Source organism: Rana temporaria, chromosome 1 (assembly GCF_905171775.1).
Source record: "Rana temporaria chromosome 1, aRanTem1.1, whole genome shotgun sequence".
Taxonomy (NCBI): Eukaryota; Metazoa; Chordata; class Amphibia; order Anura; family Ranidae; genus Rana; species Rana temporaria.
Window position 1 is genome coordinate 4,657,157 of NC_053489.1, and position 17,797 is coordinate 4,674,953.

At 43.9% G+C, this 17,797-nt stretch overlaps 1 protein-coding gene across 1 annotated transcript in view; it reads right to left on the reverse strand.

Moving 5' to 3' along the window:
* The window catches only part of LOC120925118 (taste receptor type 1 member 3-like), a 45,156-nt gene extending 39,442 nt beyond the window's left edge, over nt 1-5,714 (reverse strand). Inside the window, exons 1-2 of the mRNA XM_040335992.1 lie at nt 5,506-5,714; nt 3,867-3,968 (exon numbers count right to left, since the gene is read on the reverse strand). Coding sequence (XP_040191926.1) covers nt 3,867-3,968; nt 5,506-5,714 — 311 coding nt within the window. The remainder of the gene's footprint in view (nt 1-3,866; nt 3,969-5,505) is intronic.
* Nucleotides 5,715-17,797: the final 12,083 nt, after the last annotated feature.

The following is a 17,797-nucleotide window of genomic DNA, read 5'->3' on the forward strand; positions in this document are numbered from 1 at the left end:
GATGGAAAATTCTTTGAAGATGTGATACACTGGAAAAACGCACAGAAACACTCCACTCTCTCCTATGACAACTGTGGTAGGAGAACTCTGATTGGCTCTGATGCAAAAGAAGGGCGGAGAAAGTATTCGCGAATATTCGGAAATCGAATATTCGCGATTGCGAATATTCGGCAACATAAAAGGATCGCCTCAGCTTAGCTACTCGGCCCAGGGTCTCTAATCATACCAGCAATGCTTTTAGATGTCGATGGAGATCACTAGGATGTGATCTGTTTTAAAAATAAAATTGAAAAAATACGAATATTCGGAATAGCGAATATTGGCCGCGAAATTCGAGTTATTCGCGAATATTCGAATATGCCATATTCGTAACGAATATTCGCAATGCGAATATTCGTGAGCAACACTACTGCTGAGAACCAGCATAGGATAATGATGAAGAAGACCCTCGGAAAGGATCTTCAACATCAGGAGAGGAGACCCCCAACTCCTGTTTCTCCAACTTCTATGATTCAAAATGTCGAATTTTCGAAATTTTAATTTTCGAATTTTTCAATTTTCGAAATTTCGAATTTTCGATTTTTCGAATTTTTCAATTTCGAATTTTCGAATTTTTCAATTTCGAATTTTCGAATTTTTCAATTTCGAATTTTTCGAATTTTCGAATTTTTCGAATTTTCGAATTTTTCATTTTCGAATGAAAAAAAATCCGAAATCCCGAATTTTCGAATTAAAAATTGAAAATTTCGAAATTCGAAAGTAAAAATTTTGAAAATTCGAAATTTCGAAATTTCGAAAATTTCGTACTTCCGAATTTTTTTATTTCCGAATTTTTTTTAATTTCCGAAAAAAAAAAAACTTTTTTTCGGAAATTTAGTTTTTTCCGTTTTATTCGTTTTTTGCTTTTTCCGAAAAAACTAATAAAACGGAAAAACAAATTTTTTCGATTTTCCCGAATTTCCGAAAAAATTAAAAAAACGAATAAATAAAAACAATTTTTTTTTTATTTTCCCGAATTTCCGAAAAAAAAAAATACGAAAATAACAAACGAAAAAAACGCATTTTTTGGCAGTGCACATGTCTAGTTATCAGCTGTCAACTGGCTTTCCTGCTGATAGATGAATGAAAGCAAAACATTGATGACAATACAAAAATGTAAAGAAAAAAAATGTGTGGGGGTCCCCCCAATACATACCAGGCCTTTTGGCTGTTGTTTGGATTTTAAGGGGAACCCCACACCAATTTTTTTTTTTTTTATGACATGCCCCCCCCCCCCCAGAATCCATACCAGACCCTTATCTGAAACATGCAGCCTGACAGGCCAGGGAAGGGGGGAGACGAGCGAGCACCCCCCTCCTGAATCATACCAGGTCACATGCACTCATCATGGCGGGTGTATATCCTAATATTTGGTAAATTGGCTCTGTGCTTACTCTTCGGAAGATACAGCTTTGTGAGTGCAATTTTTTCTTGCACCATATGAAGCTATTGAGGTTTGGAGAATTTCAACCTCAATAGAAGAAATTATTTTCTCTGCTGCCTGTATGCACTACAATTAAGTGCCAAGCTCTTTCCTTATCTAAGCTATGTCCTGGAATACTGCAGCTTCTATTGTGAAGATATGGTGGGGGTCAGGAGTACAGCCACTGCCTCTGCTATTCAGGCAAAAAGTCAGGTCAGACAGAGCAGAAGAAGGAGATGTGGTCAGGAGACGTGTTTCGGGTCTGGGAGGGAGGGGCGTGGTTGCCTCTGAGTGATCCTCACTGGCCACAGCTCCCACCATGTTGCTGGCTACTGGCTCTTTAGCCCAATCAGGCTGGCTGTGCTGAGAGTCTGAGTGGGGCTGGGATTGGTCTAAGCAAACCATTGTTTTGTCCAATGGGAATAGACGGCAGATAGGCTGTGTGACAACTCCTGGGGTGGCCTTGTAAGTGGGTTTTGTGTGGCCTCAGTGGGAGCTCCAGTGACTAACCTCTGCACCATGTAGTGCTGGAAACCATTGTCCCCAACTTGATGGTAACCATGGCCTCTTCCCCACAACCCTGGGTGGTGGCTATGGTGGTCTGCAGGCAGGGAGCTTATTGGAATCTGGAAGCCATCTTTATTAAAAATAAGAAAATAATGTCCCCCGATGTAGATTCACTGTCAATCTAGACGCCCGGTGGACCGCCGGACCCCAAAAAAAGAAAATCTCTGCTCACGACAAAGGCTTAAATAGGTAAGGTGTGGATCTACCTGACAACATCACCTGGTGGCACCGCCCCCATGTGACATCACTGACTGGTGACATCCCCCTCTTTCTTAGCCTGCCATTCTGCATGCTCGAATAAGGGTCTGATATGGATTTTAGGGGGGGAATTATGGCATAGGGGTTCCCCTAAAAATCAATACAAGACCTAAGGGGCCTTGTATGGATGGGGGGAAGACCCCCACTTTGTTTTTGTTTTTTTTTCTTCACATTTTTATATTGCCAGCAATGGGGGGTTTTGCTGAAACCTTGCAGCTAGGAAAATCAATTTAAATGTCATTTTATTTATAAGTGTGATGCCCCTTACACACAACCGTTTTTCGGGTTCTAAAAAATTAAGTTTTTAAGGGTCTAGAAAAAACGACTATCATTAAAATGGCCTTGCCTACACACGATCGTGAAAAAAATTGCTCTAGCAAAGCGCGGTGACGTACAACGGCACTATAAAGGGGAAGTTCCATTCGGATGACACCACCCTTTGGGCTGCTTTAGCTGATTTTGTGTGAGTAAAAGACGATTCACGATTTTTTTGTCTGTTAAGCGTGATGAATGTGCTTACTCCATTATGAACGGTAGTTTTACCAGAACGAGTGCTCCCGTCTCATAACTTGCTTCTGAGCATGCACAGTTTTTTCACGTCGTTAAAGCCCACACACGACCATTTTTTACAACCTTAAAAACGACAACATTAAAAACGTCGTGAAAAAATAGAGCATGTTCGAAATTTTTAATGCCCATTTTTTAGATCGTGAAAAATGCTCTGAAGACCACACACAATCGTTTTTAATGACATAAAACAAAAATGTAATTTTTTAGAACCCGAAAAACGGTTGTGTGTACGCGGCATAAGTTTTTCTGCAGCAGGTTCTAAGCACAGCAAAGATGTGCCACTTTACAGGCATACTAAGGGGACCCCCCCCCCCAAGCACTAAATTAAAAATATTTATTTTTTATTTTTGCTTCACTTTAAGCATCATTTAAAAACAATCTTTGAAAAAAAAATGTTTGTATTGATATGTGTGCTCCAGGGCCCCCAAACCCTTTTTATTTCCAATAACTTGCATATAAGCCATCAAAATGGGGACTTTTAGGGAGTGTTTGGCCCAACTCTAGTGACAAGCTACTTGAGCTCTTAAATGAGATGATGGGTGTGTTCAAACAACAACAAAAGTCACCTCCTAAACAGTTTTGCCATATATGGATGAGGTCCCAGAGGCACTAAAATTCGATATGCAAATTTCATTAATGCAAACAATTAAATCATTCCTCCCCAGGTCCCACACAACCAGAACTAACCCCCAAGAGCCCCCCCCCCCCATGGGCACTTATGCCCCTATTTAACACCCACCAACATTTTACCAGCCTCCCATGCAGTCTGCTTACAGTCCTGCAAATACTTACCCCTACAGACCACCTAAACAGCTGGACCCACTCCCAGGGTGTCCAGCTCATCCCTGCTCCTGAATGCTCCCTGAAGGATTTTAACTATCATAACCTCTGAGCATAAAAAAATAAGTCTACTGATACAAATGTTTGGACATTTAAAATGTACCTTTGTCCTATTCATTTTAATACAGTTTTGGGTAGATTTAGCTAAAAAATAAACAAACACACTTACCTCAAGATGATAAGTAGCCTCCCAGCAGGTGGAATGCGGCCCCTGAAGGATGTGTTCTGTTGCTGATGTTGGCTGCTAAGTAAACCCAGCAATGTGTCGAAACTGTGGGAGAAAAAGAAATGGTTACCTATTAACCACTTGACGTCCGCGCTATAGCCAGATGACGGCTACAGCGCGGACCTGCTTTGCCGGGAGGCCGTCACGCGCGCGCTGTGATCACAGAGTCACTGAGACTCTGGTGATCACAGATCCGCTAAGGGGCCACCCTGGTCCCTTACCACATGATCAGCTGTCAGCCAATGACAGCTGAACAGGTGATGTAAACAAAACCTCGATAATCGTTTTCACCTCACGCTAACAGCATGAGAGGAAAAAAAGCCGATCACCGGCTTTTGTGCGAGGGACATCAGTGCTGAAGAGGAAGAGGCACATCTGCCTCATCTGTGCCCACCATTACCGCCTGCCAATGCCACATGCCAGTGCCCACAGTGCCCACCAGTGCAAAAAAGTGCCTCCTATCAATGCCCACGGGTGCCACCTATCAATGCCCACCAGTGGTGCCAATCAGTGCCTCATCCTCTGGATCAACTGTGGGTATGGAGTTGGGTGTATAGGATTGTACTGTGTTTTTTATTTAGTTTTTTTTATTTTTTGTGGTTGAACTGGATGGACTTGTGTCTTTTTTCAACCTGACTAACTATGTAACTATCAGTGCCACCTAGCAGTGCTGTCTATTGGTGTCACCTACCAGTGCCAATCACTGCCCATCATTGCCACTCATCAGTGCCCATCACTGCCACCTATTAGTGCCTATCACTGCCAGCTATCGGTGCCACTTCTAAGTGCCCACCAGTGCCACCTATTAATGCCCTTCAGTGCCACCCATCAGTGTCACCTCTCAGTGCCCACCAGTGCCACATATCAGTGCCCACCAGTGCTACCCATCAGTGCCGCCTATCAGTGTCCATCAGTACAGCCCGCCGGTGCCCATCAGTGCAGCCCATCGGTGCCCATCAGTGCCCATCAGTGCAGCCTCATCAGCATATATCAATGAAGGACAAAAATTGCCCGTTTGCAAAATTTTATAACAAAATATAAAAACCGCAGAGGTGATCAAATACCACCAAAAGAAAGTTTTATTTGTGGGGAACAAAATGATAAAAATGTAATTTGGGTCCAGTGTTGTATGACCGCGCAATTATCATTCAAAGAGTGAGAGCGCTGAAAGCTGAAAATTGGTCTGGGCAGGAGGGGGGTTTAAGTGCCCAGACCAATGGTTAAATTTAAGTGCAAGTGGTTAAAATCTGGGTTAGGGCCTAGGGTTAAGGTTAGGGTTAGAGGGTTAGGGTTTAGGGTTAGGGTTTCCCATTGACGAATATGGCTAGGACTCAGGAATTGGAACAGGGACCTCCCCCAGAGGTCAAAGGTCACAGAGCGAAGACCGGAGGATTGCCAGCACCCACGCTTCTGAGAGGACACTGATTGCTGAGTGCATTCACCTAGAGTGGCAGTTTCCCTTTTCTCTAAAGGTCACAGGGCGTGGCTGACCCAACCCCACTAAAGTGTACCGCCTACCCCAACTAAGCCAGTTAGGAATGCAGTGGTTTCAGTGTCCTTTTTTCCCTATTCATGTACTCACCTTAGCGCAGACATCCTTGTGTACTTCAAAAACTTTCCGTCATTTGCTCGCAGCTCATTGTAAAGCACCCAGAACTGCCCTCTCTGTTGTGTATCTGCAGTGACTGGATGCACCCAATATCGTCTTTTCCTCCTCTTCCTCAGCTTCTTCTTCAAGCAAGACGACAGCTGCTGCTGCTGCTGCAGCAAGAAAAATGAAATTGCAGCCATCGCGGTCCATGTACTCCACACACAAAGGACATCAAAACTCAGGTTTTTATTCCAATTGGCCCCAAAAAAAAATGCAGGAGAAAAAAAAAGAAAAGAAAACGCATCAAAAAAGTGTCAAACACATGTGTGCAAAACGCTAAATGCACTGCAGAAACGGATCAAAAGCAAAGTGCATAGGTGTGAATCAGGCCTTCTTACATGGGAACTATTGGAGTGACCTTTTGGGTTGCCGTCCTCCCTTGGAGACTTCCAGTATATATTGTGATTATGTATTTTTGTTGTGCTGTTATCTATTACTCAAATGTAAGTTCATCTAATGAAAATACTATGGGCCAGATTCACGTAGATTCCGGTGTAGCGTAGCGTAAGCTATTTACACTACGCCGCTGCAACTTAGTGGAGCAAGTGCCGTATTCTCAAAGCACTTGCTCCGTAATTTGCGGTGGCGTGGTGTAAATGGCCTGGCGTATCCCCGCATAATTCAAAGGGGACGGCTTGTATTTAAATTAAGCGCGCCCCCGTGCCGAACGAACTGCGCATGTGCCGGCCTTAAACGTAGCCCAGTGCGCATGCTCCGTAGTACGCTGCAAATAAATTGGTTTTGACGTGAACGTAATTAACGCACAGCCCTATTTGCGACGAGTTACGTAAACAACGGAAAAACCCGACGCTGTCCCGACAGCCATACTTAACATGGCATACGGCGGACCGACATAAGGTTACCCCTCATATAGAAGGAGTAACCTTACGCTTACGGAAACTACGTAAACTACAGCGAAGCGGCGCAAAAACTTTCAGGAATCGGCATATCGACTCATTTGAATATGCGACGCTGAAATCGACGTAAAAGCCACCTAGCGGCCAGCGTAGTATTGCATTTAGGATCCGACGGTGTAAGTGACTTACACCAGTCGGATCCTAGCCTAATTCTGGCGTATCTTGTTTTGAGAATACAAAACAATGATACGCCGGCGGGATTTTCGAATTACGCGGGTGTATCTGTAGATACACCGGCGTAATTCTTTTGAGAATCTGGCCCTATGTTATGATACAATGTTTTTATGTTTATTATCAGATGTATAAATTCATGTATATATTTCAGAGATCCTTTCAGACTTTTGATGCAAACCCCCTGAGGAAGACTAAAATTGTTGAAACGCGTTGAGTTTCTGAGGGTCATTATCATCTGTTCACACTGTATACCTTATATTCTGTGTTCTCAAGCTGGTACAGTATACTATATATTGGTTCAGCCCTTCTACTGTTACATGTGACATTATAGTAATCTTAAAATGTTCTAATTGCTTGAACTTGACTGACCTCCACGAAGACTGGAATGCCATTAAAGGTCATGTGTGTGTGTAAAGGAAGGTGTCCCAATACTTTTGGTAATATAGTGCATTTTCCTTTTGTTATACTGCTTTCATTTCCTTTGGTAATGCAAAGTGCTGCTTTCCTCTGTCCTTCCCTTTGTGGGTTCATCTACTACCTTCTATGCGGGATTGAAAAGAAGGATGCGCTATGAACACGGCTTATCATCCACCATCTGAATATTATATAGAGAAAACTCATTTGGAGGGTTATTTCTTATCCTTCCATCTCAGGAACTATAATCTCTGCCCCCCCCCACCCCATGTTGATGGGGACAAGGGTCTCTTACCCACAATCCTGGACTGTGGTTTTGGGGTCTGCGGCGGGGGGGGGGGCTTATCAGAATCTGGAAGCCCCCTTTCACAAGGGGCCCCCAGATTCCGGCCCCCTATGGGAATGAGCATAGAGGGCCAGATTCACAGCGGAGATACAACGGAGTATCTCTCAGAGTATCTATGCGACGGATTCATAGAATCAGTTACGCATAGATATCCCTAGGATCCAACAGGTGTAATTGTTTTACACTGTCGGATCTTAGGATGCAGTACCGCGGCCGCCGCTGGGGGGAGTTTGCATCGTAAACCAGCGTCGGGTATGCAAATTAGGAGTTACGGCGATCCACGACGGTTTTTCGCGTTCGCTACGTCGCTGCTAGTCTAGTTTCCCGTCGCAAATGTAGTCGTCGTTTTGGGTGCCCTTAACTTTACACAGCACACGTATGTGCTGTATAAAGTATGGCCGTCGTTCCCGCTTCGAAATTTAAAAATTCACGTCGTTTGCGTAAGACGTCCGGGAATACGGAAGTACGCTACGCACGTCGCCGTTCGAAAAATGACGTCACTTTGCGCAAAGCACGGCGGGAATTTCAAAACGGAGCATGCGCAGTAGGTCCGGCGCGGGAGCACGCCTAATTTAAATGGCACGCGCCCATTTAAATTACGCGGGCTTACGCCGGAGGCCGCCAGTGTAGGTTTTCATTGCAAGTGCTTTGTGAATCAGGCACTTGCTATGAAAACTTGTGGCGGTGTAACGTATCTACGATACGTTACGCCGTCGCTAGTCTACGTGAATCTGGCCCAGAGTACATAGTACTCCTACCCATTCACCAAAAAAAAGTGTCAAAAAGTAATAAAAACACAGACAGTTTTTGACAATTTCCCTGATGTAAATCTATCTTCAATCACAATGCCACTACACCGCCGGAACACGGAAAAAAAAGATTGGCACTTATTGACGGCTGACCGCCGAATGCCTCCTCTACTGTCTGACAGTTCTTAAGCACTGAAGGACCCGCGCATGACTATATACGTCCTCTTTTTGAAGAGGGACATCTCAGTAACGGCAGCAGCTGCTGCCACAACCGAGATATCCATCTCTTCAGGCGCCTGTCCTTTAAACGATAATGGTGGTCTGCATGGCGGATTCGCCGCAAGATCACTGTTATCGGCGGTGGGTGAGGGGCCCCCCTCTCGCCGCTCTCTCGCTCCCTCCGTCGCTTTTCAGAGCTGTCGGCAGCGGCGGAGGCGATCGGGTCCTGCCTGGCTGGGATACGAGTGAGGGCAAGATGGCTCCCACCTGTCCCCATAGCAGGGCGTAAGCGACGTCAAGCTTCTTAAAGGCACATTTTCCTGTTGTCATTTTTTTCAAATGACAATTTTTTTTTATTGCATTTTAGTCTAAATATGAGGTCTTCAAAATTCCATGAGCGGGCGCTTTAAAATTGCGCCCGCTCGTGGAATGGCGTCAAGCTTTTACCCTTAAAAATCTCCATAGGCGACGTTTAAAAAATTCTATAGGTTGCATCTTTAGAGGTCTTTTTTTTTACTACAACTCTCATCAAGTACCCTAGACTGCGGAGATACAGAGGTAACATGCCACCCAAAACAAACCAGCAGCTCCTTCGGGGGTAGCGCTACATATTGATATTATATCAGCGAAACAAAGAATGCCAATAATGAGAAAAATATATAAAACATCAGTAGAAACATTTGTACATTTTTCATAAAAAGGTTACAGCGAAAAATAAGGACACGCCGTTATATTCTCTCTTTGTTGAGTTATACAGAGAGAGCAAAGATGATACAAAGAGACTTACAGTTCACAAATAGTAGAGGGTTCAGGTGGAAGAAACAAATCGATACTTGTATCGTTCACATTTTCCACATAGTGGTTATAAAAGTGGGCAGAGACTAATCCTCCGATAACAACGTCTCCCTCCCGGTAATATTCATACTCAAACATTGGCTTTGTCATGTGAAGTCTACATGAAGATGCTGAGCTCCAGGACAATATGACTCCATAGTATGTGATGGGAAGGAGGAGGATCAGCAGGTAACAGACACAGAAGAGAGGAGAACATTTCATGGCACACAGCAGATCCTCTCAGTCACCGGCAGATCTGCTGAGGAAGAGACACAATCACCAGAACTTTATACACATCGCCTGACACCGATTTACACTACAGAACAAAGAAGAATAGGAACTTCCCTGATAAATATGAAATCCATATCAGGCAATGTAACTAATAACAAGTGTAAAGTTGGTTTATTCTTATACACTGCTCAAAAAAATTAAAGGAACACTTTTGAATCAGAACTCCTGGGATATTGATCTGGTCAGTTAACCACTTACCCCCCGGACCATATTGCTGCCCAAAGACCAGAGTACTTTTTGCGATTCGGGACTCTGTCGCTTTAACAGACAATTGCGCGGTCGTGCGACGTGGCTCCCAAACAAAATTGGCGTCCTTTTTTTCCCACAAATAGAGCTTTCTTTTGGTGGTATTTGATCACCTCTGCGGTTTTTAGTTTTTGCGCTATAAACAAAAATAGAGCGACAATTTTGAAAAAAATGAATATTTTTTATATTTTGCTATAATAAATATCCCCCAAAAATATATAAAAAAAACATTTTTTTTCCTCAGTTTAGGCCGATACGTTTTCTTCTACATATTTTTCGTAAAAAAAAAATCGCAATAAGCGTTTATTGATTGGTTTGCGCAAAAGTTATAGCGTTTACAAAATAGGGGGTAGTTTTATGTCATTTTTATTATATTTTTTTTACTAGTAATGGCGGCGATCAGCGATTTTTTTTTTCGGTACTGCGACATTACGGCGGACACTTCGGACACTTTTGACACATTTTTGGGACCATTGGCATTTTTATAGCGATCAGTGCTATAAAAATGCATTGGATTACTATAAAAATGCCACTGGCAGTGAAGGGGTTAACACTAGGGGGCGGGGAAGGGGTTAAGTATGCCTGGGTGTGTTCTTACTGTGGGGGGGGGGTGGCCTCACTAGGGGAAACACTGATCCTCGGTTCATACATTGTATGAACCGAAGATCAGCATTTCCCCTGCTGACAGGACCGAGAGCTGTGTGTTTACACACACAGCTCCCGGTCCCCGCTCTGTAACGAGCGATCGCGTGTGCCCGGCGGCGATCGCGCCCGCCAGGCACACGCACAGGAGTCGGGGGCGAGCGGGGGGCGCGCGCCCCTAGTGGCGGCTGGGAGAGAGGACGTCATATTACGTGCTCTCGCCCAGCAGAGCCACCTTGTGGACGTATTTCGACGGTGCGCCGTCGGCAAGTGGTTAAGTAGCAGAGGGGGAGGGGTGTATACAGAGGGGGAGGGGTGTATACAGAGGGGGAGGGGTGTATACAGAGAGAGAGGGGTGTAAACAAAGGGGGAGTGGTGTATACAGAGTGGGAGGGGTGTATACAGAGGTTTTTTTTTACAGGGGAGGGCTGGCAGCCTTAAGCCTTGGGGGAAGTCCAGTCAAGTGGCTTATTGAACCAACCAATTGAAGCAACTAGTGAAGGACTACAAGTCCTACAAGTCCCAGCATCTAAGGATGTGACCCCCCGACTGATGTGCATGGCGCCAGTCCTGGCTGTGACAGTGGAGATTTTGCTGTGGTGGCCTTTTCTGGGGAGAATTAGATCGGCCCGGGGGGGAAATTGCCACCCTTCCCTCTGGCCCAGTCCGCCCCTGGTTGTTAATCAGTTTCAGCTGCTTTGCTGTTAATTGAAATAAACAACAGGTGCACTAGATGGGCAACAATGAGACGACCTCCAAAACAGGAATGTTTTTTCAGGTGGAGGTTAGACATGTGCATTTGTTTTCGTCCGAATGCATTTTTGTCCGAATTTTGGGTATTTTCGTTATCGTTTTAACAAACAAAAACGAATGCACAGAATACGAAATCCGAAAGATCCGACATAAACAAATGCTTTAATTTCGTTTTCGTTGCTACAACAGTTCGATATAAATAGGAGATTCAACATGACGGTGACAATAGCAATTTGTGTCTATCGAATCTGCGGTCTAATGTGCCTAACCTTAACTCTATTAGTCCGAGATTATTCTGCATAAAGAGAAAAGATTCGACATTTATAGAGGGAAAAGATTTGACATTATAGAGAGAAAAGATTCGACATTATAGAGGGAAAAGATTTGACATTATAGAGAGAAAAGATTCAACATTATAGAGAGAAAAGTTTTGACATTATAGAGGGAAAAGATTCGACATTATAGAGAGAAAAGATTCAACATAGAGAGAAAAGATTCAACATTATAGAGAGAAAAGATTCGACATTATAGAGAAAAGATTCGACATTATAGAGAGAAAAGATTCGACATTATAGAGAGAAAAGATTCGACATTATAGAGAGAAAAGATTTGACATTATAGAGAGAAAAGATTTGACATTATAGAGAGAAAAGATTTGACATTATAGAGAGAAAAGATTTGACAAAGAGAGAAAAGATTCGACATTATAGAGAAAAAAGATTCGACATTATAGAGAGGAAAGATTCAACATTATAGAGAGAAAAGATTTGACATTATAGAGAGAAAAGATTCGACATTATAGAGAGAAAAGATTCGACATTATAGAGAGAAAAGATTCAACATTATAGAGAGAAAAGATTCGACATTATAGAGAGAAAAGATTTGACATTATAGAGAGAAAAGATTCGGCTGAAATGCACTACAATGCATTACAAATCACAGCACAGAGTACAGGAATAAAACAGCTGACGCGTTTCGCACTATCAATCAATGACAAAACATAGCGTGTTGTCAGCCCATAAAGCTAAAACGAAATAAACCAAAAACAAGCTGGAAACTTTAGTGAAAAGGTTGAAACCTCCAGGTCAATATGAAAAGAATCAGGAACAACATTTTTCCCAGACCCAATCAAGGGGTAAAAAGGCCCGTAGAAAGTAAAGAGGAATCAGAGGGGGGAGGAGAGCACAGTCTAAGGCTGCATTCACACCTAGGCGTAGGCAATAGCGTCGTTTTCCGGCGTTTTTTTTAGGCGTTTTTTTCGCGCGTATTCATGCTAATATGCGCGTTTGCATACAGCGTTGTCCGACGTTTTTGTACTTAGACGTTTTTTTTTTAGCCAATAGGAAAAACTATCATCTTTTCATCACTTGTTGCTATGTTGGTAGATTTTTTAAATCTTCTGCATGGGCGACAAGTTCTATTGACAAAACGCCCGTAGCAAACGCTTGTTGTCGCGCAATACGCGCGTATCTGGCGTTTTACATTGATTTCAATGGAAAACCAAAAACGCTCAAATACGCGCATATCGCGCGTATTGCGCGACAGAAAAGGGTCCAGAACTTCTTTTGACTACAGGCGATGCGCGTCAAGCGCATCAGCGTGCAGATGTGAACCATCCCCATTGACTTTCATTGCTTTTCGTCCCTCTGGCGTTTGTTCGCGTGGCGCTACATGCGACAAAACGCGAAGGTGTGAATGGGGTCTAAGGCCTCGTACACACAACCGTTTTCCTTGTCAGAATCCATCAAGAAACTTGGTGGCAGAGCTTTTTTGCCGAGGAAAGCGGTTGTGTGTACGTTTTTCGTCGAGAAAACTGTCGTGGATCTCGAAGAGGAAAAAAGAAAACAATTTCTCCTTTTCCTCTTCTGGGAGTCTCAATTTCCTCGTCGTGTTTCTTGTCAGGCTGGTTTACGATGAGAAACACGTTTGTGTGTATGCTTAGAAACCCGCGCGTGCTCAGAATAAAGTATGAGATGGGAGCGCACCTTCTGTAAAAGTAGCGTTCGTAATGGAGATAGCACATTCGTCACTCTGTAACAGACTGAAAATCGCGAATCGTCTCTGACTAAACTTTTACTTAAAGTGGAAGTAAACCCCCTTATTGTTTTCAGCCAAGGAAGCTGCCATCTTTGCCTCTGTTTAATCTACAACTGCCATAGTGCTGCACATGTGGTCAGTTATGAGACCAGCCATTGGATGGTTTGACAGTGTGGTTGAGAGCATAACCAATGGGAGTGCTTCATTTCCGGCACGTGCTGGAAATTAAACTATTTTATGGATGGGTTTACTTCCGCTTTAAAACGCAGTAACATGAGATTAGCAAAAGCAGCCCCAAGGGTTGTGCCAGTGGAATTTGCGCTGACCACTATTTATCTTTATTAACCGCTTGCCGCCCGCCGCACGCAGATATACCTCTACAGCATGGCACGGTGACGTGGCAAAATTGGTTGTATGCAGAGCACACCGCCATTCTGCCTTGTACTATAAACACACACTTCATCTTATTGAAATAATCCATCTTTAACCACTTCCATACCAGGCACTTACGCACCTTCCTGCCCAAGCCAATTTTCAGCTTTCAGCACTGTCGCACTTTAAATGACAATTGCGCAGTCATGCTACACTGTACTCAAATGAAATTTTTATCATTTTCTTCCCACAAATAGAGCTTTCTTTTGGTGGTATTTGATCACCTCTGCAATTTTTATTTTTTGCGCAATTTCATGGGTTTGCTTGCTCTAACATTCACTTTAGTGTGTTTTTTTTACAGAAATGTTACGTTTCCTAGACCTTTGCGGTAATATCATGTGACATTAAAAAAACGACCACTATTTTATTGTCTAGGGATATCTTCTTTCAGGAAATATATAATTTTTGGGGGTTTTGTGTAATCTTCAGGCCTAAAATGATTTTTTAAACATGTGTGCAAAAATGGCTCTGGCTAAGAAAAGGTAAATTAACATGGATGACAAAAGTGGGAGTGGGGAGGAGGCAGGGAAGAGGGAGAGTGGGGAAAAGTTGCTCCACCATGGCAGGGTTTCTGGAGGGCCACAATGTCCCCCCCCCCCCCCCCCCCACCCTTGTGATCATGAAAAATCTTAGACTGTTTTCCTCGATCCATCACTTTTCCACGCTCTATGGGCCACTTGACTGGACTTGCCCCACAGACCTAAGGCTGCCAGCCGTCCCCTGGCGGACGCATCCCCACAGGCGAATTTCTGTGCATCACACAGGGGCCCTTTCGCCGGCCGACATCCCCCCTCCACAAACACCCTTCTCCAAATCAGGAAGTTTATCTCAACCAGTCTCAGTCTGCCCCAGTCAGCTCTTTAGAGCGGGCCGCGGGAGAACCAACAATGGGTGACTCTATGACAATATATATTAAATACATCTTCATAAAATTTCCCCAACACACGGGCAGGCAAAAGGACGTATATATACGTCCCCTTTAAGAAGCCAGCATTGTGCACACGCACGCCGCAAGCTCTGTGACTCCGACCGCGGGTCCCACGGACTCGATGTCCGCGGGCATACCTGCGATCATGTGACGTTGAGACAGAACAGGGGAAATGCTTATATAAACAAGCATTTCCCCAGTCTTTCTAGTGACAGGACACTGATCACAGCTTCTTGTAATCAGAAGCGGTGATCACTGTCCTGTCACACACAGCCCATCCCCTCTACAGTTAAAAGCATTCCCTATGGCACACTTACTAGCTCATTATGCATTACTTACCGTTGATCTAAGCCCCCGATGCCATCCTCCCCTCCCCCTCCAGCCGCAGCCATGATACCCGGAGGTTACTTCCGGGTATCGCCGCTTCGGCCCTGTGATTGGCCGGAGCGGCGATAACGTCACTCTGCGCATGAGAGCAAAAAAAAACACGGCATTATAGTTTAGCAAAAACAGCATTTACAGTGCACCTGCGGCGATGTCTACAGCGCGCATGCGCCGTAGACAGCGGTGTACTATTTTTAGGAACTATCTCCTAAACCGTGTAGGTTCAGGAGATATTGCAAACATCCACAGGTGAGCCTTAATCTAGGCTTACCTGTAGGTGCAACTCACCCAGGAGGGTTTACAACCACTTTAATGGTTATTTGATGATTTTGTGGATATGTTTTTAGTTTATTCATATATTTTTTTGGCTCACTGACACCTCAGTTGACTTTACCTTTTTGGATGAATTCACTTATGATACACAATTGGTTACAATTTTTCACACAAACACTTTTATTAATATTATTATTATACAGGATTTATATAGTGCCAACAGTTAGCGTAGCGCTTTACAACATCAGGGAAGACAGTACAGTTACATCACAATTCAATACAGGAGGGATCAGAGGGCCCGGCTCGTTAGAGCTTACAATCTGGAAGAGAGGGTGAAGTGGAACAAAGGGTAGTAGCTGTGGGGGATAATCAGATAGACAATATGAAAATACAGTTGTTAGGTCTGGGTAGGATAGACTTCTCTGAATAGGAGGGTTTTCAGGGATGATCTAATAGGCTGTGTCTCCCATAGAATATACAGGTAGGTGAGTAGGGGGGACATACAGAAGACCAGAGTATGAGGAGTATAGTAGGAGAAGGTGGTGTCTCCCATGGAATATACAGGTAGGCGAGTAGGGGAGAATGTATGAGTAGGGGAGGGGGGACACAGAAGTCTATCTTGGACTCCCAAAGTACCAAATCACTCGGCTGCAAGTCGTTCAAAATACGGCCGCTCGACTAGTGACTGGGAAAAAACCTTGGGAATCAATCTCACCTTCGCTGAGATCCCTTCATTGGTTGCCAGTAAAAGACAGAATCACTTTCAAGGCACTTTGTCTTACGCATAAGTGTATTCTAGGAAACGCCCCCCAATATCTATGCAAAAAACTAAAAGCCCATAACCCCAATCGCATTCTGCGATCCACCAGCCAAAATCTACTCCAGATATCCAAAGCCAGATACAAATCCAAAGGAGAACGAAGATTTGCAGTCCAAGGACCTAGACTATGGAGCGCTTTACCAACCAGCATTCGGCTGGAGGAGAATCACTTGGCCTTCAGGATAAAGATCAAGACCCATCTCTTCTGAGGACTAAAAAAGAAATGGACACCAAGCGCCAAGAGGCGATTCAGTTCGCATGTGCAGCGCTATATAAGTTTCTCACTCACTCACTCACTCACTCAGAAGACCAGAATTTGAGGAGCATAGCAGGAGATGGCTGTGTCTCCTATAGAATATACAGATAGGTGAGTTGGGGGACATATAGGAGACCAGAATTTGATGATCAGAGGTTACAAGGGGGGAAGTAAGTTGATAGAAGTTCAGAGAGATAATGGGGTGCCAAGCCATGGAGAGCATTATAGGTGAGCAAGAAGATCTTAACCACTTTAATACCCACCTCCATACCGGGCCTATTCTGGCACTTCTCTCCTACATGTACAAATCATCATTCTTTTGCTAGAAAATTACTCAGAACCCCCAAACATTATATATATATTTTTTTTAGCAGACACCCTAGGGAATAAAATGGCGGTCATTACAACTTTTTATCTTGCACGGTATTTGCGCAATCATTTTTCAAACGCCTTTTTTTTGGAAAAAAATTGGTTTCATGAATTAAAAAATAACAAAACAGTAAAGTTAGCCCAATTTTTTGTAAAATATGAAAGATGATGTTACGTCGAGTAAATAGATACCTAACATGTCATGCATTAAAATTCTGAACACTCATGGAATGGCGCCAAACTTTGTTACTTAAAAATCTCCATAGGCGATGCTTTAACATTTTTACAGGTTACCAGTTTAGAGTTACAGAGGAGGTCTAGTGTTAGAATTATTGCACATGCTCTAACGCACACGGCGATACCTCGCATGTGTGGTTTGAACAATGTTTACATGCGTGGGCGGGACTTACGTGTGCGTTCGCTTCTGAGCGCGAGCTACCGGGGACAGGGGCGTTTTACATTTTTATTTATTTATTTATTTATTATTTTACTTATTTATTTATTTTTTACACTTTATTTTACATTTTTTTTCGATCGCTTTTATTCCTTTTACAAGGAATGTAAACATCCCTTGTAATAGGAATAGTGTGTGACAGGTCCTCTTTAAGGAGAGATGTGGGGTCAATAAGGCCTCACATCTCTCCTTCAGGCTGGAAAGAATGAGATTGTGAAAAAAAATTACAGATCTCATTCTTACTAGCCGTAATTGCGGTTTGTTTACTTCCGGGTACCCGGGCGTGACGTCATCACATCGTGCCTGGCCTCCGACGGTCATAGAGATGACTGGTGACCATCTGGTCACCAGTCATCTCTGTGCCTCCCATCCGGCGCACAGCGATCATCTCTCCGGGCCCCCGATGGCAAGGGAGAGCCCAGAGATGCACCGGATGGTGGTGGGAGGGGGGGGGGTGTCCCTCCCGCCGCCTATAAGAACGATCAAGCGGCAGAACCGCCGCTATGATCATTCTTATGGTGCGCAGGATTGCCGCCGGAACAAAATTATATCTGAATGATGCCTCTAGGTGCAGGCATCATTCAGATATCACTGCACAAAGTACAGGACGTCATATGACGTCCACCCGGGATGGGAGATCCCCTTTGTGGACGTCATATGACGGTGTGCGGTATTGAACTGGTTA